Source organism: Entelurus aequoreus, linkage group LG19 (assembly GCF_033978785.1).
Source record: "Entelurus aequoreus isolate RoL-2023_Sb linkage group LG19, RoL_Eaeq_v1.1, whole genome shotgun sequence".
In the NCBI taxonomy this organism is placed as follows: Eukaryota; Metazoa; Chordata; class Actinopteri; order Syngnathiformes; family Syngnathidae; genus Entelurus; species Entelurus aequoreus.
The window spans coordinates 10366990-10393634 of record NC_084749.1 but is presented as its reverse complement, the minus strand read 5'-3'; the positions used below and the strand labels follow the sequence as shown (position 1 = coordinate 10393634).

Below are 26645 nucleotides of genomic sequence, written 5' to 3'. Positions count from 1 at the left end.
AACAATCACATTAAATATTAATATAGTTTCCCTTTTCCACACTTACAATTCACCTTACCTGGTTTCTTTTTTCCACACTTAGTAGTCACATAAAGACAAGCAATTTCTCCTTTCCACACTTAATATTCACATTAAATACAGTTTGTTTTTCCACACCTAATATTCACATAAATACAAACATACGGTTTCTCTTTTCCACATGTATATGAGTAATAAAAACAACATACATGTACAGTACAACGTACTCTTTGCTCACCCGAAAGCAAACATTGTGCTATAAAAGTCATTGAAATTGCACAACATGTTAAAGTACGCATTTGCAAAACTTGCTGCTTGTTAGGGGGAGGAGGAGCGGCAAATAAAAAAAATGTGTGTGTCTGTCCATAGTGGGAGGTAAGGGGGGAGGGGGTAATATGTGCACAAAAGGGGTGCAAAGACAACACACTTCAGTTTGTCAGCAGGAGTTGTGGTGAACGTGAGCAGCAGGTAAGTTTCTCTGCATCATTTACACACTGTTATACATGACTAATATGACTAATGATAATAGGACAGACTTCCTGAAATGAAAATGGAGCATAATTGATGTCAAATGTCTTATCATTGTGCTGTAAAGCAGTGGACCCCAACCACTGGTCCGGGGACCGGTACCGGTCCGTGACCTATTAAATAATTTATAAACGACTGCATTTTCTCCAAATTAACTTTCGCCTGTCCCACGAGACACACCGATAAGCTTGTTTCGCATCATAATAATCCCCTCAATTCCCCCTCAAAAAATGGATTAACTCACTGGAATATAAAGACAAAAAACATACATCTATAAACATGGATGCATATGCAAAAGTGCAATATATTTATCTGTACATTAATCTATTTATTTATATCTGCACCTTATTGCGCTTTTATCCTGCACTACAACGAGCTAATGCAACAAAATTTAGTTCTTATCTGTACTGTAGGAAGTCTAAGTCTCTACGTCTAAGTTTATAGACGTAGAGATTTGGTTTTATATTGTGTAGTTATATTTATATGGTAATTATTATTCTGTGACTGTAAATTGTTTGCTTGTTTTTTATTGATGCTTATATTTTTTTCTGCATTGTGTAGCTATAATTATATGCTTTTACTTGTAATTGTATTGAATTGTGGACCCCAGGAAGACTAGTGGGTTGTTGAGGCAACCAGCTAATGGGGATCCTTAATAAAAATCATAAAAAATCATAGATGTACAATAAAACTCCTCATAGGGATTTTCCATTTGTTATTATTTTGTTAAACTTTGTGACATGATGCAATGCACATTAATGAACATAGACAATATAAATGTGACCGATTGTAGCCAAAGGCTGATTTCCATCTGCAAACTCATTGCAAAGAAACAAGTTCAGGGCTAATTCGGTGTTATATTGAGTTGTATTTTTCATGCACTTATTTTTGCTGTATTTATCTGGCACTAGTGGAAAGCCGGTCCCTGAAAATAATGCCCACATTAAACCGGTCCGTGGTGCAAAAATAGAATAGAATAGAATTTTATTTTTTATTTTATTGATCCTTGGGGGAAATTCAGCACCACAATTCGCTCACAATAGACAATAAACACTTAGGTATTTTTTACATGTGAATAATATAAATACAGTCTATTATACAGCATTATTCACATGTAAATAACATAAATACAGTCTATTATACAGCATTATTCACATGTGAATAACATAAATACAGTCCATTATACAGAATTATTCACATGTGAATAATATAAATACAGTCTATTATATAGCATTATTCACATGTGAATAACATAAGTACAGTCTATTATACAGCATTATTCACATGTGAATAATATAAATAAAGTCTATTATACAGCATTATTCACATGTGAATAACATAAATACAGTCTATTATACAGCATTATTCACGTGTGAATCATATAAATACAGTCTATTATACAGCATTATTCACATGTGAATAACATAAATACAGTCTATTATACAGCATTATTCACATGTGAATAATATAAATACAGTCTATTATACAGCATTATTCACATGTGAATAACATAAATACAGTCTATTATACAGCATTATTCACATGTGAATAATATAAATACAGTCTATTATACAGCATTATTCACATGTGAATAACATAAATACAGTCTATTATACAGCATCTTTCACATAAATACAATCTATTATACAGCATTGTTCACATGTGAATAACATAAATACAGTCTATTATACAGCATTGTTCACATGTGAATAACATAAATACAGTCTATTATACAGCATTATTCATATGTGAATAATATAAATACAGTCTAATATACAGCATTATTCACATGTGATAACATAAATACAGTCTATTATACAGCATTATTCACATGTGAATAACATAAATACAGTCTATTATACAGCATTATTCACGTGTGAATAACATAAACACAGTATATTATACAGCATTATTCACACGTGAATAATATAAATACAGTCTATTATACAGCATTATTCACATGTGAATAACATAAATACAGTCTATTATACAGCATTATTCATATGTGAATAATATAAATACAGTCTATTATACAGCATTGTTCACATGTGAATAACATAAATACAGTCTATTATACAGCATTATTCATATGTGAATAATATAAATACAGTCTAATATACAGCATTATTCACATGTGAATAACATAAATACAGTCTGTTATGCAGCATTATTCACATGTGAATAATATAAATACAATCTATTATACAGCATTATTCACATGTGAATAACATAAATACAGTCTATTAAACAGCATTATTCACATGTGAATAATATAAATACAGTCTATTATACAGCATTATTCACATGTGAATAACATAAATACAGTCTATTATACAGCATCATTCAAATGTGAATAACATAAATACAGTCTATTATACAGCATTATTCACATGTGAATAACATAAATACAGTCTATTTTACAGCATTATTCACGTGTGAATCATATAAATACAGTCTATTATACAGCATTATTCACATGTAAATAATATAAATACAGTCTATTATACAGCATTATACACGTGTGAATCATATAAATACAGTCTATTATACAGCATTATTCACATGTGAATAATATAAATACAGTCTATTATACAGCATTATTCACATGTGAATAACATAAATACAGTCTATTATACAGCATCTTTCACATAAATACAATCTATTATACAGCATTGTTCACATGTGAATAACATAAATACAGTCTATTATACAGCATTATTCATATGTGAATAATATAAATACAGTCTATTATACAGCATTGTTCACATGTGAATAACATAAATACAGTCTATTATACAGCATTATTCATATGTGAATAATATAAATACAGTCTATTATACAGCATTGTTCACATGTGAATAACATAAATACAGTCTATTATACAGCATTGTTCACATGTGAATAACATAAATACAGTCTATTATACAGCATTATTCATATGTGAATAATATAAATACAGTCTAATATACAGCATTATTCACATGTGATAACATAAATACAGTCTGTTATACAGCATTATTCACATGTGAATAATATAAATAGTCTATTATACAGCATTATTCACATGTGAATAATATAAATACCGTCTATTATACAGCATTATTCACATGTGAATAACATAAATACAGTCTATTATACAGCATCATTCAAATGTGAATAACATAAATACAGTCTATTGTACAGCATTATTCACATGTGAATAACATAAATACAGTCTATTATACAGCATTTTTCACATGTGAATTATATAAATACAGTCTATTATACAGCATTATTCACATGTGAATAACATAAATACAGTCTATTATACAGCATTATTCACGTGTGAATCATATAAATACAGTCTATTATACAGCATTATTCACATGTGAATAACATAAATACAGTCTATTATACAGCATCTTTCACATAAATACAATCTATTATACAGCATTGTTCACATGTGAATAACATAAATACAGTCTATTATACAGCATTATTCATATGTGAATAATATAAATACAGTCTATTATACAGCATTGTTCACATGTGAATAACATAAATACAGTCTATTATACAGCATTATTCACATGTGAATAACATAAATACAGTCTATTATACAGCATCATTCAAATGTGAATAACATAAATACAGTCTATTGTACAGCATTATTCACATGTAAATAACATAAATACAGTCTATTATACAGCATTATTCACATGTGAATAACATAAATACAGTCTATTATACAGAATTTTTCACATGTGAATTATATAAATACAGTCTATTATACAGCATTATTCACATGTGAATAACATAAATAAGTCTATTATACAGCATTATTCACATGTGAATAATATAAATACAGTCTATTATACAGAAATTTTCACATGTGAATTATATAAATACAGTCTATTGTACAGCATTATTCACATGTGAATAACATAAATACAGTCCATTATACAGCATTATTAACATGTGAATAATATAAATAGTTTATTATACAGCATTATTCACATGTGAATAACATAAATACAGTTTATTATACAGCATTATTCACATGTGAATAACATAAATACAGTCCATTATACAGCATTATTCACATGTGAATAATATAAGTAGTTTATTATACAGCATTATTCACATGTGAATAACATAAATACAGTCCATTATACAGCATTATTCACATGTGAATAATATAAGTAGTTTATTATACAGCATTATTCACATGTGAATAACATAAATACAGTTTATTATACAGCATTATTCACATGTGAATAACATAAATACAGTCCATTATACAGCATTATTCACATGTGAATAATATAAGTAGTTTATTATACAGCATTATTCACATGTGAATAACATAAATACAGTCCATTATACAGCATTATTCACATGTGAATAATATAAGTAGTTTATTATACAGCATTATTCACATGTGAATAACATAAATACAGTCTATTATAAATCATTATTCACAAGTGAATAATATAAATACATTATACATTTCCGGTACATGTACAGTCAAAAGGAACATATGCATTATACAGTCTGGTGGCTGTCGGTATGAAGGAGAAAAAAGGTTGGGGACCACTGCAGTAAAGCACGAAACATTCCACAGTGATAATTACCACGTCCACTTTGCCAGTTGAGTACCGAAGCCACAGCTGCCTGACACTCTTTATTTCTGCACAGCCGAGCGTAGCAGCGACAGCCGACATGAAATTCCAAACTCTTTTGTCCCTGCTGCTCATCATCTGCACCACGCTGTGTGTGGCACAAGGTGGGTACGCCGTGGGTTTGGCAACTCGAGATAGGTTTGGCACATCATTGTGTCAATTATGTTTTTCTACACCAAAATTCATCTATTTATTATTCTACTTCTTCTTCTCCATGTTTTGGCGCGCTCTACCTTCCACATTTTTCATCCAATTCAAACCGATCCCACTTTAAACTGTTCAGCCTATTCGGGAATCGCGGGCTTTCCCATGACAAATTCCCAGATTTCCCAGAATTCCAGGTTTTCCGGGACATTTTTCCCATTCAAAATGAATTGGGCATTTTTCAAACTTCCACCATTTTCACATTTTTCAACCTATTCAAACCATTCCACCTTCAACATATTCCACTCATTCTGGAAATTCAAACTATGATTTTTCCAATTTCTTAAAAATTCCAGGAATTCCCAGTTTTCCAAACCCTATTTTCACCCTTTTTTCTGTCGACTACTCCTCCCACATTTTTCAACCCACTTTAACTAGTCCACTGTCAAAACACTCCTCTTAATTAGGACAAAAAAACAATGTTGTTTTTTTTAAACTGGAAAAATTCCCGGTTTTCCTCATTTAAAAAAAAAACAAAACCCTCTTTTCTCGGAATTCCCAATTTTTAATGAAATTCCCATTGAAATCAATGGAACATTTTTCAAAGTTCCACAACTCTTACATTTTTCATCTAATTCAAACCGTTTCAACTTCAAAATATTCAGCCTGTTCGGGAATTGTGTGCTTTCCTTCAACAATAAAAAAAAAAATTCCCGGATTTCCCAGAATTCCCAGTTTTCCAAACCCTATTTTCACCCTTTTTTCTGTCGACTACTTCTTCCACATTTTTCAACCCACTTAAACTATTCCACTGTCAAAACATTCCTCTTAATCTTGAATTTTTCGAGTTCATAAAACAACTTTGTTTTTTGTCCTGGAAAAATTCCAGGTTTTCCTGAAATTCCAGGAATTCCGGAATACCATTTCTCAATTAAAAATGTTACTACTTCAACATTTCTCGACCCTTTTGAAAAATTCCAACACTCATTCACAACATTCGAGTTTTATTTTTAGCATTTTCAAAAAAATTCCCTCTTTTCCCGGAATTTCCAAATTTTTAAGAAATTCCCATTGAAATGAATGGAACATTTTTCAAAGTACCACAATTCTCAATTTTTTTTTATCTAATTCAAACCGTTTCTACTTCATAATATTCATCCTGTTCAGGAATTGTCTGCTCCACTTCAACAATTTAAAAAACATTCCTGGATTTCCCAGAATCCCCAGTTTTCCAAACCCTATTTTCACCCCTTTTTCTGTCGACTACTCCTCCTACATTTTTCAACCCACTTTAACTAGTCCACTGTCAAAACATTCCTCTTAATCGGGAATTTTTCGAGTTCAAAAAGCAACATAGTTTTTCCAGGAATTTCGTAATATCATTTCTCAATTAAAAAATGTTACTACTTCAACATTTCTCGACCCTTTTGAAAAATTCCAACACCAACCATTCAGAACATTCAAGTTTCATCTAATTCAAACCGTTTCTACTTCAAAATATTCCGCCTGTTCAGGAATTGTGTGCTGTCCTTCAACAAATCTAAAAAAATTCCGGGATTACCTAGAATTCCCAGTTTTTAGAGACATTTTCCTCATTCAAACTTCCACCATTTTCACATTTTTCAACCGATTCAAACCATTCCACCTTCAACATATTCCACTTATTCTGGACATTCAAACTATCATTTTTCAATTTCTTAAAAATTTCAGGAATTCCCAGTTTTCCAAACCCTATTTTCACCCTATTTTCTGTCAATTACTCCTTCCACATTTTTCAACCCACTTGAACTATTCCACTGTCAAAACATTCCTCTTAATCGGGAATTTTTTGATGTTAAAAAAACAACTTTGTTTTTTGTCTTGGAAAAATTCCCGGTTTTCCCGAAATTCCCCTTCAACAAATCAAAAAAAAAAAATCCGGGATTTCCTAGAATTCCCTGTTTTTAGAGACATTTTCATCATTCAAAATGAATTGGCCATTTTTCACACTTCCACCATTTTCACATTTTTCCACCGATTCAAACCATTCCAACATCAACACATTCCACTGTCAAAACATTTTTCCAGTTCAAAAAACAACTTTGTTTTTTGTCCTGGAAAAATTCCCGGTTTTCCCGAAATTCCATAATACCATTTCTCAATTAAAAATGTTACTAGTTCAACATTTGTCGGCCGTTTTGAAAAATTCCAACACCAACCATTCAGAACATTCAAGGTTTTTTTTTACCATTTTCCAAAAATTCTCTCTTTTCTCGGAATTCCCAATTTTTATGAAAGTCCCATTGAAATCAATGGAACATTTTTCAAAGTTCCACAATTCTAACCGTTTGAACTTCAAAATATTCAGCGTGTTCAACAATTCTAAAAAAAAAATTCCCAGATTTCCCAGAATTCCAGGTTTTCCGGGCCATTTTCCCCATTCCAAATGAATTGGCCATTTTTCACACTTCCACCATTTCCACATTTTTCAAACCTAATCAACCATTCCAACATCAACACATTCCACTGTCAAAACATTCCTCGTAATCGGGAATTTTTCCAGTTCAAAAAACAACTTTGTTTTTTTTTTCCTAGAAAAATTCCCGGTTTTCCCGAAATTCCATAATACCATTTCTCAATTAAAAATGTTACTAGTTCAACATTTCTCGGCCGTTTTGAAAAATTCCAACACCAACCATTCAGAACATTCAAGTTATTTTTTACCATTTTCCAAAAATTCTCTCTTTTCTCGGAATTCCCAATTTTTATGAAAGTCCCATTGAAATCAATGGAACATTTTTCAAAGTTCCACAATTCAAACCGTTTGAACTTCAAAATATTCAGCGTGCTCAACAATTTAAAAAAAAAATATCCCAGATTTCCCAGAATTCCAGGTTTTCCGGGCCATTTTCCCCATTCCAAATGAATTGGCCATTTTTCACACTTCCACCATTTCCACATTTTTCAACCTATTCAAACCATTCCAACATCGACACATTCCACTCATCCTGGACATTCAAACTAACACTTTCCCAAGTTCCAAACCAAATTCTGGTTTTCCAGGAAATTCCAACTCTTCGACATTCAAACTATTCTTACATTCATACAACATTCTGTCAGCATTTCAGTTCAACTTCAGCATGGGAGCATTCACACGCACTTCCTTCAGGAATTGCCTCATCTGGTTATCTGTGTTGTTGTTTTTCAAACACTTATTAAATAACGGCGTCCCAGGCAGCAACCGTCTGTTTTTCATCATCCACATTCCTTCTTTGATTTCAGTCTCTAATGGGGAGAAAAGGGGTTGATTATTGAGTAAATAAAGAGGTCAGCCTTTGCCAACATAACCATAAATATGACCGACTCATCTGAAATTGTTTCTCTTTCACTCTTACAAGTGAAACCATGTCACATGACATCATTGTCCAGATAAATAGACCCTAACACCAACTCAACTACATCCTTATCTGTAAACCCTTACCTTCTGTGTAAACCAAACCCCAAACAACCTAATCTTAACCCCAACCCTAAACCTTGATTGATTGAAACTTTTATTAGTAGATTGCACAGTACAGTACTTATTCCGTACAATTGACCACTAAATGGTAACACCCGGATAAGTTTTTCAACTTGTTTAAGTCGGGGTCCACGTTCCCATCACAAACTACACTCCTAACCATAAACCCAACCCTAACCTCACCACTAAAACTCCAGTCAACACTACTATTTGGTTCCAGGCCTGACCATGGTAAATTAATTTCCACAAAGTAGAAATGATTCATCCATTAAGATAACAGCTAGAGCGATATAGGTACTCACGATGTCCGTCACGACTACCAGGTACCGAAGATAATAGCTACAGCTATATAGGTACCCACGATGTACGTCACGACTACCAGGTACCGAAGATAATAGCTACAGCTATATAGGTACTCACGATGTCCGTCAGGACTACCAGGTACCGAAGATAATAGCTACAGCTATATAGGTACCCACGATGTACGTCACGACTACCAGGTACAGAAGATAATAGCTACAGCTATATAGGTACTCACGATGTCCGTCAGGACTACCAGGTACCGAAGATAATAGCTACAGCTATATAGGTACTCACGATGTCCGTCAGGACTACCGGGTACCGAAGATAATAGTTACAGCAATATAGGTACCCACGATGTCCGTAAGGACTACCGGGTACCGAAGATAATAGCTACAGCTACATAGGTACTCACGATGTCCGTCAGGACTACCAGGTACCGAAGATAATAGCTACAGCAAAATAGGTACCCACGATGTCCATCAGGACTACCAGGTACCGAAGATAATAGCTACAGCAATATAGGTACCCACGATGTCCGTAAGGACTACCGGGTACCGAAGATAATAGCTACAGCTATATAGGTACTCACGATGTCCGTCAGGACTACCGGGTACCGAAGATAATAGCTACAGCAATATAGGTACCCACGATGTCCGTCAGGACTACCGGGTACCGAAGATAATAGCTAGAGCAATATAGGTACCCACGATGTCCGTCAGGACTACCGGGTACCGAAGATAATAGCTAGAGCAATATAGGTACCCACGATGTCCGTCAGGACTACCGGGTACCGAAGATAATAGCTACAGCTATATAGGTACCCACGATGTCCGTCAGGACTACCAGGTACCGAAGATAATAGCAACAGCAATATAGGTACCCACGATGTCCGTAAGGACTACCGGGTACAGAAGATAATAGCTACAGCTATATAGGTACTCACGATGTCCGTCAGGACTACCGGGTATCGAAGATAATAGCTACAGCAATATAGGTACCCACGATGTCCGTCAGGACTACCGGGTACCGAAGATAATAGCTACAGCTATATAGGTACTCACGATGTCCGTCAGGACTACCGGGTACCGAAGATAATAGCTACAGCAATATAGGTACCCACGATGTCCGTCAGGACTACCGGGTACCGAAGATAATAGCTAGAGCAATATAGGTACCCACGATGTCCGTCAGGACTACCGGGTACCGAAGATAATAGCTAGAGCGATATACAGTAGGTACCCACGATGTCCGTCACGACTACCAGGTGCCGAAGATAATAGCTAGAGCGATATAGGTACCCACGATGTCCGTCAGGAATACCAGGTACCGACTCCCGCGAAATCAAACAGAGCCATATTTCGATACCTTTGTCTACACCAACAAACACTGCATTTTGGTATTTCTTCTTACCCAGTCATGTGCTAGCTTCTTTAACGTTAGCATTAGAGATGTCCGATAATATCGGTCTGCCGATATTATCGACCGATAAATGCGTTAAAATGTAATATCGGAAATTATCTGTATCGTTTTTTTTATTATCAGTATCGTTTTTTTTTGTTTTTTTTTATTAATCCACATAAAAACACAAGATACACTTACAATTAGTGCACCAACCCAAAAAACCTCCCTCCTCATTTACACTCATTCACACAAAAGGGTTGTTTCTTTTTGTTATTAATATTCTGGTTCCTACATTATATATCAATATATATCAATACAGTCTGCAAGGGATACAGTCCGTAAGCACACATGATTGTGCGTGCTGCTGGTCCACTAATAGTACTAACCTTTAACAGTTAATTTTACAAATTTTCATTAATTACTAGTTTCTATATAACTGTTTTTATATGGTTTTACTTTCTTTTTTATTCAAGAAAATGTTTTTAATTTATTTATCTTATTTTATTTGATTCATTTTTTTAAAAAGTACCTTATCTTCACCATACCTGGTTGTCCAAATTAGGCATAATAATGTGTTAATTCCACGACTGTGTATATCGGTTGATATCGGTATCGGTTGATATCGGTATCGGTAATTAAAGAGTTGGACAATATCGGCATATCGGATATCGGCAAAAAGCCATTATCGGACATCCCTAGTTACCATGCTAGAATGCTAACATTAGCATTAGACCGTTTCCAGCCAATATTACACTTTTTTTTGTGTAATTCCGCAGCCATACACCTTACAGTCATATAACTTGGTATTTGAAAGATGCTAACCGTATGCATGTTTACGTTAGCATAATAGCTTTTTCAGCTAATTTTGCAACCGTTTACCTTATAGAGTTATATAACTTGGTGAAAGTAACTTTTTGAGCTACTTTTGCTACTGTTTAGCTCAGAGTCATATAACTTGGTATGTGACACTTGTTAGCTGTTAGCATGCAAACGATAGCATGCTAGCAAGCTAACTCAGGCTTGCTAACTTTTTCATCTAATTTTACACTTCTTTTTTTTTCAATTTCTGCAGCCATACACCTTGCAGTCATATAACTTGGTATTTGAAAGAGGCTAACCGTATGCATGTTTACGTTAGCATGCTAGCTTTTTCAGCTAATTTTGCAACCGTTTACCTCAGAGTCATATAACTTAGTATGTGACACTTGTTAACTGCTAGCTCAAAAGTAACTTTTTGAGCTACTTTTGCTACCGTTTAGCCCAGAGTGATATAACTTGGTATGTGAGACTTATTAACTGTTAGCGTGCTAACGTTAGCATGCTAGTGCTAACTTTGTTTTGCTACTTTTACGTTTTGTTTTTGCCGAATACCGCCGCCATACACCTTACAGTCATATAACTTGGTATTTGAAAGATGCTAACTGTATGCATGTTTACGTTAGCATGCTAGCTTTTTCAGCTAATTTTCCAACCCTTTACATTATAGAGTCATATAACTTGGTAAAAGTAACTTTTTGAGCTACTTTTGCTACCGTTTAGCCCAGAGTCATATAATTTGGTATGTGACACTTGTTAGCTGTTAGCATGCAAACGATAGCATGCTAGCAAGCTAACTTAGGCTTGCTAACTTTTTCATCTAATTTTACACTTTTTTTTAAAAACAATTTCTGCAGCCATACACCTTGCAGTCATATAACTTGGTATTTGAAAGATGCTAACCATATGCATGTTTACGTTAGCATGCTAGCTTTTTCAGCTAATTTTCCAACCCTTTACATTATAGAGTCATATAACTTGGTAAAAGTAACTTTTAGAGCTACTTTTGCTACCGTTTACCTCAGAGTCATATAACTTGGTATGTGACACTTGTTAACTGTTAGCGTGCTAACGTTAGCATACTAGTGCTAACTTTGTTTTGCTACTTTTACGTTTTGTTTTTGCCGAATTCCGCCGCCATACACCTTACAGTCATATAACTTGGTATTTGAAAGATGCTAACCGTATGCATGTTTACGTTAGCATGCTAGCTTTTTCAGCTAATTTTCCAACCCTTTACATTATAGAGTCATATAACTTGGTAAAAGTCACTTTTTGAGCTACTTTTGCTACCGTTTAGCCCAGAGTCATATAACTTGGTATGTGACACTTGTTAACTGTTAGCCTGCTAACGTTAGCATGCTAGCGCTAACTTTTTTTTGCTACTTTTCCGCTTTTTTGTCTAATTCCGCAGCCATACACCTTACAGTCATATAACTTGGTATTTGAAACATGCTAGCGTATGCATGTTTACGTTAGCATGCTAGCTTTTTTTAGCTAATATTGCAAACGTTTACCTTCGAGTCATATAACTTGGTATGTGACACATGTTAGCCGTTAGCGTGCTAACGTTAGCATGCTAGTGCTAACTTTGTTTTGCTACTTTTACGCTTTTTTTGTCCAATTTCGCAGCCATACACCTTACAGTCATATAACTTGGTATTTGAAACATGCTAACCGTATACATGTTTACGTTAGCATGCTAGCTTTTTCAGCTAATTTTCCAACCGTTTACCTTATACTAGAGTCATATAACTTGGTAAAAGTAACTTTTTGAGCTACTTTTGCTACCGTTTAGCCCAGAGTCATATAACTTGGAATGTGACACTTGTTAACTGTTAGCATGCAAACGATAGCATGCCAGCAAGCTAACTTAGGCTTGCTAACTTTTTCATCTAATTTTTACAAATTTTTTTTTTCAATTCCTGCAGCCATACACCTTACAGTCATGTAACTTGGTATTTGAAAGATGCTAACCGTATGCATGTTTACGTTAGCATGCTAGCTTTTTCAGCTAATTTTCCAACCGTTTACCTTATAGTCATTTAATTTGGTATGTGACACCTGTTAACTGTTAGCGTGCTAACATTAGCATGCTAGTGCTAACTTTTTTTTGTGCTACTTTTACACTTTTTTTGTCTAATTTCGCAGCCATACACCTTACAGTCATATAACTTGGTATTTGAAACATGCTAACTGTATGCATGTTTGCGTTAGCATGCTAGCTTTTTCAGCTAATTTTGCAACCGTTTACCTTATAGAGTCATATAACTTGGTAAAAGTAACTTTTTGAGCTACTTTTGCTACCGTTTAGCCCAGAGTCATATAACTTTATATGTGACATTTGATAACTGTTAGCATGCAAACGGTAGCATGCTAGAAAGCTAACTTAGGCTTGCTAACTTTTTCATCTAATTTTACACTTTTTTCCCCCAATTTCTGCAGCCATACACCTTTGAGTCGTATAACTTGGTATATGAAACATGCTGACTGTTACCATGCTATCGTTAGCACACATGCTAAGTGTTAGCATTTTATGTAAACATGCTACTGATTTAGGCTAGCTCTGATTCCAGTCTCAAATGGGGAGAAGGGCGTTGATTAGTGACAGAGTGTATAGTTATGATTGTAAATGTGATATCTATAGATAAAGAGGTCGGCCTTTGCCAACATAACCATAAATAGGACCAACGTCAGCAATTGTGACGTCGAGTCCGGTTGCAAAGCTGGCACCGGCTCAAACACTTGGCCGGAATACAAGCAGTCAAGCACTCTTGGCAATGTTACAGTTTTCATTGCCATTTAGGGACGGTACCTTTCACATGTGAACTGATACAGTACCAATTCCTTGTACCTAGGAATCAACCGTAACAATTTCCAGTACGTCAAATTTTCTGATAATGACACATGTTCTGTCCAGTTGTCATATCTTGTTTTCTTACACTTCTCATTTGCAAGTATTATATAGTAGACATTTGCATGCAGATAGATAGCAGTAAAAGTACATTTTTACAGACTTCTTTGGCGTACCACTAAATGGAGCTCGCGTACCACAGTGTGAGAATCCCTGGTATAGATAATGTGTTTCCGTAGTCAGTGAGTAGTCTTTGCCATGAAGTTGAAAGAGCCAGTTGTGTCTTGCTGAGTCCTACAAAGTGTTCATACTGTAAGTACTGTAGTTATTACACACCAGCCGTTTGATTGTCACGTGTATTTTAGTAGTAGTTTTTTTAGCCACAAATTTAAAGGTGTTACAATCGTCATGTAAAACCTCTAATGCTAATCAGTAGCATGTCTATGGCAAATCCAATGTAAATTAGCATCAAGCTAGTGCATTTCGAAAAGTGGACCCTTATTTTTTGAGTGTTTTCTATCAGGCATACTTGCTTTGTTGGCATGGAACATTGTAGTGATTAGAGGCAGTTTAACGGAGCCCACTCTAAGGGTTGCCAAGGACCAAACGTGGCGCTGACAACAACCAAGTAAAACAGACTATTTAGAAAAAGGAACAATTTACACTGAATGGTTTAAAAATATTTTTTGTTGGGGGAAAATGAAGTTGTCCATTTGGAGCCATGCTACTGAGGAGCCTATTTAGATTTTGCCCAAGAATAGGTTAGTTTTAAGTCAGTTTTTTCCATTGATTGATTGATTGAAACTTTTATTAGTAGATCGCACAGTACAGTACACATTTCGTACAATTGACCACTAAATGGTAGCACCCGAATAAGTTTTTCAACTTGTTTAAGTCGGGGTCCACGGTAATCAATTCATGGTAAACATAACATTTAAGGTTTACGACATGACAGAACAATAAACCTCTATGCTCTGTTGCACCAGAATCAGCAGTGGCTGCTTCATCTGAGTTTGACCCCCAAGAAAATGCTCACCCCCAGGATTCCTATCAAACCTTTGATGGTGAGTGAGCGGTGTAGACACTGGCAGAGACAAGTACATGAATCTACACCTTGCCTATTTCAATTATATACTAACAAACTATATGTTACATTGTTAATAACTCAATTTTAACTTGAATTAAAATCACATAAGGCCTGTTGTTGGTTTTGATATTTGTTTTACAACAACATATTTAATGTGCTCTTTGTTTTACTTGCACATTTGAGCCAATCATTAGGCCTCATCTAGGGGCCAATACCACTGTAGTATTCATATTTAAAGCTCATTTTGTCATGATCCGCGGTCCGGAACATGTTTTCGTTATGTTCTGTTAGTTTAACTCCATATAGTTCCGTTTTTTTGTGCACTATTGTTTGTTTTGGTTGCTATGGTTGCGTATAATTTTCACCTGCCGCTGGTGTTCGGACGCTCATCTGGCTCTAATCAAGAGACTATTTCAACCGCCTTTGCCAGTCAGTCGGCCTGGCGTCATTAGTTGCTCCATGCCATGTTAGTTAGTTGTTTCATGCCACAGTTTCATGTTTGTTTCTTGCTATGCCATTGTTTATGCTAGTTGTTCGATTCATGCCGTGTCCCTGTAAGTTTTGTTTGTTTCATGCCTGGACTACGTAAGTCGTGTTTATTTCATGACACGGTTTTATAAGTTCTCTATGTCCATAGTCTATGCCAGGGGTCACCAACCTTTTTGAAACCAAGAGCTACTTCTTGGGTACTGATTAATGCGAAGGGCTACCAGTTTGATACACACTTAAATAAATTGCCAGAAATAGCCAAATTGCTCAATTTACCTTTAACTCTATGTTATTATTAATAATTAATGATATTCACACTTAATTGAACGGTTTAAAAGAGGGGAAAACACGAAAAAAATGACAATTAAATTTTGAAACATAGTTTATCTTCAATTTTGACTCTTTAAAATTCAAAATTCAACCGAAAAAAAGAAGAGAAAAACTAGCTAATTCGAATCTTTTTGAAAAAATTTAAAAAATAATTTATGGAACATCATTAGTAATTTTTCCTGATTAAGATTACTTTTAGAATTTTGATGACATATTTTAAATAGGTTAAAATCCAATCTACACTTTGTTAGAATATATAACAAATTGGACCAAGCTATATTTCTAACAAAGACAAATCATTATTTCTTCTAGATTTTCCAGAACAAAAATTTTAAAAGAAATTCAAACGACTTTGAAATAAGATTTAAATTTCATTCTACAGATTTTCTAGATTTGCCAGAATATTTTTTTGGAATTTTAATCATAACAAGTTTAAAGAAATATTTCACAAATATTCGTCGTCGAAAAAACAGAAGCTAAAATGAAGAATTAAATTAAAATGTATTTATTATTCTTTACAATAAAATAAATAAATTTACTTGAACATTGATTTAAATTGTCAGGAAAGAAGAGGAAGGAATTTAAAAGGTAAAAAGGTATATGTGTTTAAAAATCCTAAAATCATTTTTAAGGTTGTATTTTTTCTCTAAAATTGTCTTTCTGAAAGTTAAAAAAAAATAATGAATTTTTTTAAACAAGTGAAGACCAAGTCTTTAAAATATTTTCTTGGATTTTCAATTTCTATTTGAGTTTTGTCTCTCTTAGAATTAAAAATGTCGGGCAAAGCGAGACCAGCTTGCTAGTAAATAAATAAAATTTAAAAAAATAGAGGCAGCTCACTGGTAAGTGCTGCTATTTGAGCTATTTTTAGAACAGGCCAGCGGGCTACTCATCTGGTCCTTACGGGCTACCTGGTGCCCGCGGGCACCGCGTTGGTGACCCCTGGTCTATGCTAAGTATTTGCTTTAACTCCAAGTGCGATCAGCCATGTTTTCCGTTTTTGTACCTTTTTGAGTGAAGATTATTAAATATGTTCCTACCTGCAAGCCTTGTCCGGAATAGTCCGTTTGCATCCCGGGAGAACAAATCTCGCAGTAAGCTGCGAAAACCATGTTGTGACACATTTAGACATAATTATGTATAAAAATAGAGGTGGGAATCTTTGGCCACCTCACGATTTGATTACCAAACTTCTTGTGGTAAGGAGTGGATTCACGGTCGATTCTTGATTCAACACGAGTCTTGTAATAGTTTATTTGGTGGATAAATTATAATGAAGCCTTTTCAAAACAGGTTACAGGTTACAAAAGCTCCTCTTGGCGGCTGACATACGACTTATACACGCAGTGTACAACTCTTTCTTTTAAATCCATTTAAAAACATGTATTTACATAAAGCACATAATGTTAATAAATCTAATAAAAGAAAATAGCGCAAACTCAACTCCAACCTAATCGCAGCTTTACAATACTTAACCTCTTAAGGCCCAAGCTGTTTGTTTACATGCTTTTTTTATTTCTCTTTGCTATTTGGGCTTATTGGACACTAATTAGAATATAAACTAAGAATCATCTTTTGATATGATGTACTTAGTCCATAAGTACACAAACGTGTACTTCATGTTTAGTGACATGCTAATTCTTATTTTTACACTTTTTTTCCCTCCAAATTCCATTGTATGTTATACTCTTCTGACACCACCAGATGGCAGTATAAGTGTCCACATAAGCGGCCATAAGACCCCAATTCAGTAGTGTACACAATTTTGGAAATAAGAGCTAAAAGGTGCTGTCCACGCATGTGGCCACTAAGCCTTTAGAGGTAAGATAGAAATTTATAAAATAAAAAAAAAACTGTAGATTTTACGGTAAAAACTGGCAGCTCAATCACCAAGATTTTACCTTAAAATTGAAAGTAGTTTTTGCACATAATTATTGTAAATTGAAAAATGTTACGTTTGTCATTTTTCTGTTTACATTTCTAGTGACTGAACTGCCAGTTTTAAATCTACATATTTTTTTAAAATTTACAGTGCATTGCTGTAAATTGAAAAATTGTACCACTTTTATTTTTATGGTAAAAGTCTGGCAAATAAGTGGTCAGTTTTATACCGTAAAATATACTGAGTTGTTTTTTTTTGCAGTGTATAAATATAATACAAAACAAAAGAAAGCCAAGAATGTGTAAAAGTCACAGTATCAATAATAATATCAATCATAGTTGTACAAAAAAGTGCTTCCCTAGAGGGCCGTCAAAAAATATCTGTTTCTCAGCTGTGAGTCGTATGGGCCGCAGTGGTAATCCAATGTGATACACTTTTACACCACTTGTGGTGGAAAAGATAATAAACAAACAGAAGAAGTCTGGATCTTAAGTCACAGAGAAGTTTCTTAAGCGCAAAAATTATGACTAAAGGGGTGGAGCTGTATTTTCATTTGCACTTCTATTTCATTGACAGTTTATTAAAAAAATATATTATTATTAGTATTTATTAATTTAGTTACAATTTAATGATTTTATCAGTTTATATGAGTTCCTCTTTTGCAGTTTATTTGATTAGTATTTTTTATTTATTATTCAGCCTGACCTATTTATGCTGTAAACTGTAAATAGGTTGGATTTAATTATTGAATAGACTAAGACTACTAATGTAGGGTTAATATTTGTAGTGGAAAAGTTGGGCCCCGAGGTCAAAAAGGTTAAGGACACCTGGTTTACAGTTTTAAAAAAAAGTGTTTTGAAAAGAAAAAACTGCCATATATATGTGTATATATATATATATATATGTGTATATATATATATATATATATATATATATATATATATATATATATATATATATATATATATATATATACCTTCTCATTTCAATGCATTTTCTTAATTTCAATACTATTTACACTGTAGATTGTCACTGAAGGCATCCCAACTATGACACTTGTGAAGTGAAAACCATTTCAGGTGACTACCTGTTGAAGCTCATGGAGAGAATGCCAAGAGTGTGCAAAGCAGCAATCAGAGCAAAGGGTGGCTATTTTGAAGAAACTAGAATATAAAACATGTTTTCAGTTATTTCACCTTATGTGTTCATTCATAGTTTTGATGCCTTCAGTGACAATCTACAATGTAAATAGTCATGAAAATAAAGAAAATGCATTGAATGAGAAGGTGTGTCCAAACTTTTGGCCTGTACTATATATGTATTTTATATATATATATATATATATATATATATATATATATATATATATATATATATATATATATATATATATATATATATATATATATATATATATATATATATATATATATATATATATATATATATATATATATATATATATATAAATATATATTTATATATATAAATATATATATATATATATATATATATATATATATATTTATATATATATTATATATTTATATATATAAATATATATATTATATTTATATATATAAATATATATTTAAATATGTAAATATATATATAAATATATATATATATATATATATATATATATATATATATATATATATATATATATATATATATATATATATATATATATATATATATATATATATATATATATTAGGGCTGCAACAACTAATCGATTAAAATCGATTATAAAAATAGTTGGCAACTAATTTAGTCATCGATTTGTTGGATCTATGCTATGCGCGTGCACAGAGGCTCCTTTTTTTTTTTATAAACCTTTATTTATAAACTGCAACATTTACAAACAGCTGAGAAACAATAATCAAAATAAGTATGGTGCCAGTATGCTGTTTTTTTTTTCAATAATATACTGGAAAGGATAGAAATGTAGTTTGTCTCTTTTATCCGATTAATAATCGATTAATCGAAGTAATAATCGACAGATTAATCGATTATCAAATTAGTTGTTAGTTGCAGCCCTAATATATATATATATATATATATATATATATATATATATATATATATATATATATATATATATATATATATATATATATATATATATATAAGTTAGCTGGCTTTCAGCTAACTTCCTGAGCCTAAATGAAGACAAAACAGAAGTTATGTTGTTTGGTCCAAGTCGCTCTCCCTCCCCCAACGTTGACCTCGGCACTCTGACCCCGTATCTCAGCGACTGTGTCACAAACCTGGGGGTATTTTAAAAATTTTGATGTCTATTTTACTGTTTTAATTGGTTTTACCCTTTAAAATCGTTTTTAATTATATTTATTTTTTATATTGTCTCTGTATTGGTTTTCTATTCATTTATTCTTTGTTTTTATTCAGTCATTGGTGTAGCATAATATTGTTTTTAATATTGTTTTTGAAAACATTCTTGTTGTGTAAATGTGCTATATAAATAAAGTGGATTGGATTGGATTGATTGGATTGGTAAAGTTCGACTCAGATTTTAAATTCGAAAAACAAATCAGCAGCGTCGTTCAAAAAAGCTTTTATCAATCACGCCAAATAGCGAAAGTGAAACCGCTTCTATCAGGACATGATCTCGAGAAATTAATCCACGCCTTTATCTCGACTCGTCTTGACTACTGCAATGCCCTGTATGTAGGCATTAGCCAGGCCTCCCTCGCCCGCCTGCAGCTCGTGCAGAACTCTGCTGCTCGTCTGCTAACACAGACCCGCAGACGTGAGCACATCACCCCTATATTAGCGTCCTTTCACTGGCTCCCTGTGCGTTACCGAATCAATTTTAAACTCCTTTTATTTGTTTTTAAATGTCTAATCAACCTCGCGCCAACATATCTCTCCGACCTCCTTCAGCCTTACTGCCCCACCCGATCCCTAAGATCAGCCTAACAGCTGCTACTGACGGTCCCAGACACAAGGCTGAAGCTTAGAAGTGACAGAGCTTTCGCCGCTGCTGCTCCCAAGCTCTGGAACGACCTACCTCTTAGTGTTAGACCAGCCTCCTCTCTTCCTGTTTTTAAATCTCTCTTAAAAACATACTTTTATTCCATGGCTTTTAACACTAAGTGATATCCATCCTGCAATGGCGCCCCATAATACACCTGCTGTGAACCTGTTTTTATGTTTTATTTATTTTATTTATTTATCGTGTTCTGTTTGTGTTGTGTTGTGTTTGCTCGGTTCTCGTATTATCTTTTAACCTGCCCATTGTACAGCACTTTGGCTACCCCTGTGGTAAATTTTAAATGTGCTTTATAAATAAAGTTGATTTGATTTGATTTATATATACATAAAAATATATTATATATACAATATGTATATATATATATATATATATATATATATATATATATATATATATATATATATATATATATATATATATATTATATAAAATATTATATATATAAAATAAATACAAAATACCATGTATATAAAATATTATATATACATATATGTAATATGTATACAGAACTGATAATTAGGCACAGAGTCTAGAACAGGAATACATATATGTGACGGTTGCTTACCGCAAACAAGGAAGACAGGACGAGTGAACAGAAAGGCAGGCTTAAATAGTGTCAGTGATGGAAAACAGGTGCGCGTCGGGAACACAAGCGGCAGGTGAAAATAATAAGTAACCATGGTAACAAACTCAAACAAGGAAGTGCAACCAGGAACTAAAGAAGTCCAAAACTAACAGAACTAAACTAAACATGATCCGGATCATGACAATATGTAAATGTATATGTAAATGTGTATTATTTATATGTGTGTGTGTATGTGTATATATATATATATTTATATATATACATATATTTATATATATATATACATATATATATATACACTGTATATATATATATATATTAGGGGTGTGGGAAAAAATCGATTCAAATTCTAATCGCGATTCTCACCTTGTGCGATTCAGAATCGATTCTCATTTTTAAAAAATCGATTTTTTTATTTTTTATTATTATTTATTAATTTTTTTTTTTTTAAATCAATCCAACAAAACAATACACAGCAATACCATAACAATGCAGTCCAATTCCAAAACCAAACCCGACCCAGCAACACTCAGAACTGCAATAAACAGAGCAATTGAGAGGAGACACAAACACGACACAGAACAAACCAAAAGTAGTGAAACAAAAATGAATATTATCAACAACAGTATCAATATTAGTTACAATTTCAACATAGCAGTGATTAAAAATCCCTCATTGACATTATCATTAGACATTTATAAAAAAAAAAAAAAAAGAACAATAGTGGCTTGCACTTGCATCGCATCTCATAAGCTTGACAACACACTGTGTCCAATATTTTCACAAATATAAAATAAGTCATATTTTTGGTTCATTTATTACTTAAAACAAATTTACATTATTGCAATCAGTTGATAAAATCCTAAAGATAAACTGACTCAATTTAAGATATTGAATAAATTGTATTTGACATCTTCTCAGCTGTTTAAAATTGGTGTAGTAGATAGCAAGTTATGTATGAAGTGTCGGGCAGCCGAGGCAACTCTTGTTCATTTATTGTGGGAATGTCAGAGAATAAAAGAGTTATGGTTGAAAGCAACAAAAGAAGCAATCACAGTCTTTAATATAAACATCCCAATGACACTGCAAACTTGTATTCTTGGGGATCTCCATCAATTTAGTAACGTGTCATCAAAGAGTAAAAATGCATTTCTTTCAATATGTATAATAACAAAAAGGGTAATATTAAAAAAATGGATAGATGTTGATAGTCCAACTCATACTGACTGGTACACACAAGCTATGGAGATAATATCAGTAGAAAAAACTGCATTTAGTTTAGATAATAATGAGTGTTACTAATATTGATACTGTTGTTGATAATATTCATTTTTGTCTCACTACTTTTAGATTGTTCCGTGTCATGTTTGTGTGTCCTCAATTGCTCTGTTTATTGCTATTCTGAATGTCGCTGGGTCGGGTTTGGTTTTGAAATTGTATTGCATTATTATGGTATTGTTGTGTATTGTTTTCATTAAAAAATAAAAAAAATAAAAAAATAAAAAAAAATATCGGTTTTGAATCGAGAATCGTGTTGAATTGAAAAAAAGAATCGAGTCGTGACCCCAAGAATTAATTTTGAATCGAATCGTGGGACACCCAAAGATTCACAGCCCTAATATATATATATATATATATATATATATATATATATATATATATATATATATATATATATATATATATATATATATATATCATACTTGCCAACCCTCCCATTTTTAGCGGGAGAATCCCGGTATTCAGAGCCTCTCCCGATAACCTCCCGGCAGAGATTTTCTCCCTACAAACTCCCGGTATTCAGCCGGACATGGAGGCCACGCCCCCTCCAGCTCAATGCGGACCTGAGACTGAGTGGGGACAGTCTGTTCTCACGTCCGCTTTCCCACAATATAAACAGCTTGCCTGCCCAATGACGACATAACATCTCGGGCTTTTAGAGAGTAGAGTGCACAACTGCGCACACAACAAGGAGACGAAGCAGAAGAACGAGGAAATTACAGACATGGCGACGCCGTCGACGAGCAAGATGAAGAAATACGCTTGCAAGTTCCAAAACGAATGGATACAAGAATTTCAGTTCATCCAGGACAGTTCGAAGGGGAAGGTGTATGTTGCCTGTAAATATGTAGAACAGACTTCTCCATTGAACACGGTGGCCGAAATGATATACTCATCATGAACGGAGAAGTTAAACAGGACAATACTGCCATCTACTGGATAGCCACCGGAACACTGAAATTCAAGTATTTCTTTTATGTAAATAAAATATATATATATATATATAAATATATATATATATATATATATATATAGCTAGAATTCAATGAAAGTCAAGTATTTCATACATATATATATATATATATATATATATATATATATATATATATATATATATATATGAAATACTCGAGTTGGTGAATTCTAGCTGTAAATAACCACGCCCCCAACCCCCCCCACCCCATCCAAGCCCCACCCCCCCCCCACCCCCTACCCCCCACCTCCCGATATTGGAGGTCTCAAGGTTGGCAAGTATGATATATATATATATCCTTTTTTTTAAATCAATGTTTGAAAATGATTAATTGATTTAGAATCGGAATAAATAAAAATTACGATTTGGATGTAAATTGATTTTTTTTAGTACCTTTTAATAAAGATGCTTAATTTAAGACAAAAATATGACCGTTGAATGAAGCCAAAAACTTTTCAAGCGAAATACGGCGAGGGATGACTCTATTCCTACTTGTAACCCTAATCCTATACTAAACCCAAAGCTTATTTCCAACGCTTTAAGTGCAACAATACAAAATAGGAAATCCTACTCACATTGGGGAGTGTTTTTTTTTTTTTTTGTGTGTGTGTGGATGTTTTCATGAGCGTTATCGCTGCTACTCGTGGTCTCTGATGAGCTCGTGTGAACCTGACCTTGTCCGCAGGTTCCTACGGCAACTGCTGTTTGGGCCACGTGCGCAGGATGAGAGCCAACGCCATCGTCAACATCGAGAGCTACAGGATACAGGAAACAGATGGAGACTGCAACATCAGAGCTGTCGTGTGAGTATTCAAATCTGTTTTGGTTTTTTGGAAAAGCCAGTGACCGTGAGCGATGTGTGCAGCTTCACCATGATGAGAACGCCCGGCCGTAAAAACCAGCGCACCGTCTGCGCCGACCCGGACAAGAAATGGGTGAAGAAGCTGAAGGAGGCTGTGGACGCCAGGGTAAGTATTAGTAAATATTACACAATATGTGACTTTGGATTAAAAATACGCAACATTTTTTTTTAAATTTCTTCCCACTAGGAGAAAATCAGCAGGAGATAAACATAAAACATCATAAATCTTCCAGCACGCCTGTAAATGTGCTATTTCCTGCCACTGACAAAAGAATGTAAGTTAGATCAGGACACGTCGTCTATTTTGGGAACTACATTGGAACTTTGTTTTATTTCCTGTGTGGAGCCTGCAAGAAATGAGCCAATATTGGACAGCTTTGGACTGTACAGCCCTCAAATATTCATATAATTCATATTCATATATTCATCCTATAAACATAGTTTCACTAGGAATCAACAATGAGCACATTTGAGCTGGAAAAGACACAAAAAAGTCAATTTTTCCCCCCATATTTTCTGACACAAAAGGTTCTACAGTGGAGACGGGATTCATGTAGCCCCCATTTCTGGGTGGATCTCGCGTGAGAGGGAGGAGGGGGTTAATCATTTTGCAATGCACAAATGTAATGCCGAGCGCATATCATTATGTCAAGATAATGGCACTAGCATTTACTTCATTTAAGAATATTTTTCAACATATTGAGCAAAAAGGTCTCCTTTTTTTTCTCCCAAGAAAAGTGCACTTGTTATTAGTGAGAATATACTTATTTTAAGGTATTTTTGGGTTCATTGAGGTTAGCTAATTTAACTTGTTTTGGAAAGTCTTGACAAGCCACATTTTCTTGTTCTATTGGCAGATAATTTTGCTTAGTTCAGATAAAATACCCCTAATTTTTGTATTTTTTATTTTCTTGTTTTTGAACACTGACTTTTTGCAGTGTAGACCCCGAGAGTAACAAGTGGTTGCCTTGTTGCCTTTCCATTAAGAACAATAAACTCGTTTTTAGTATAAATTTGCTAGTTTCTAGAAATATAATGCCGAGCGCATATCATTATGTCAAGATAATGGCACTAGCATTTACTTCATTTAAGAATATTTTTCAACATATTGAGCAAAAAGGTCTCCTTTTTTTTCTCCCAAGAAAAGTGCACTTGTTATTAGTGAGAATATACTTATTTTAAGGTATTTTGGGGTTCATTGAGGTTAGCTAATTTGACTTGTTTTGTAAAGTCTTGAAAAGCCAAATTTTCTTGTTCTATTGGCAGATAATTTTGCTTAGTTCAAATAAAATACCCCTCATTTTTGGAATTTTTTTTGTTGTTGTTTTGGAACACTGACTTTTTGCAGTGTAGACCCCGAGAGTAACAAGTGGTTGCCTTGTTGCCTTTCCATTAAGAACAATAAATGAGTTTTAGTATAAATTTGCTGGTTTCAAGAAATGTAATGCCGAGCGCATATCATTATGTCAAGATAATGGCACTAGCATTTACTTCATTTAAGAATATTTTTCAACATATTGAGCAAAAAAAATCTCTTTTTTTTTCTACCAAGAAAAGTGCACTTGTTATTAGTGAGAATATACTTATTTTAAGGTATTTTGGGGTTCATTGAGGTTAGCTAATTTTACTTGTTTTGGAAAGTCTTGACAAGCCAAATTTTCTTGTTCTATTGGCAGATAATTTTGCTTAGTTCAAGGAAAATACCCCTCATTTCTGTTTTTCTTGTTTTTGAACACTGACTTTTAGCAGTGTAGACCCCGAGAGTAACAAGTGGTTGCCTTGTTACCTTTCCATTAAGAACAATAAACTAGTTCTTAATGCCGAGCGCATATCATTATGTCAAGATAATGGCACTAGCATTTACTTCATTTAAGAATATTTTTCAACATATTAAGCAAAAAGGTCTCCTTTTTTT

At 33.6% G+C, this 26645-nt stretch overlaps 1 protein-coding gene across 1 annotated transcript; it reads left to right on the top strand.

The window, feature by feature from the left end:
* Positions 1 to 407: 407 nt before the first annotated feature.
* LOC133635103 (C-C motif chemokine 5-like) lies at positions 408 to 26645 on the top strand. Its single transcript, XM_062027873.1, has 6 exons — positions 408 to 486; positions 5224 to 5311; positions 15208 to 15285; positions 24554 to 24671; positions 24734 to 24836; positions 24918 to 26645. The coding sequence occupies exons 2-6, from the start codon at positions 5248 to 5250 to the stop codon at positions 24936 to 24938; spliced, it is 384 nt and encodes a 127-aa protein (XP_061883857.1). The 5' UTR covers positions 408 to 486; positions 5224 to 5247; the 3' UTR covers positions 24939 to 26645.

Excerpts from the sequence above, each read along its gene's own strand:
- LOC133635103 (XM_062027873.1), top strand. The coding sequence starts at position 5,248 with ATGAAATTCCAAACTCTTTTGTCCCTGCTGCTCATCATCTGCACCACG. Across the intron at positions 5,312-15,207 it reads CACGCTGTGTGTGGCACAAG|AATCAGCAGTGGCTGCTTCA; the intron begins GTGGGTACGCCG and ends CTGTTGCACCAG. Across the intron at positions 15,286-24,553 it reads TTCCTATCAAACCTTTGATG|GTTCCTACGGCAACTGCTGT; the intron begins GTGAGTGAGCGG and ends CCTTGTCCGCAG.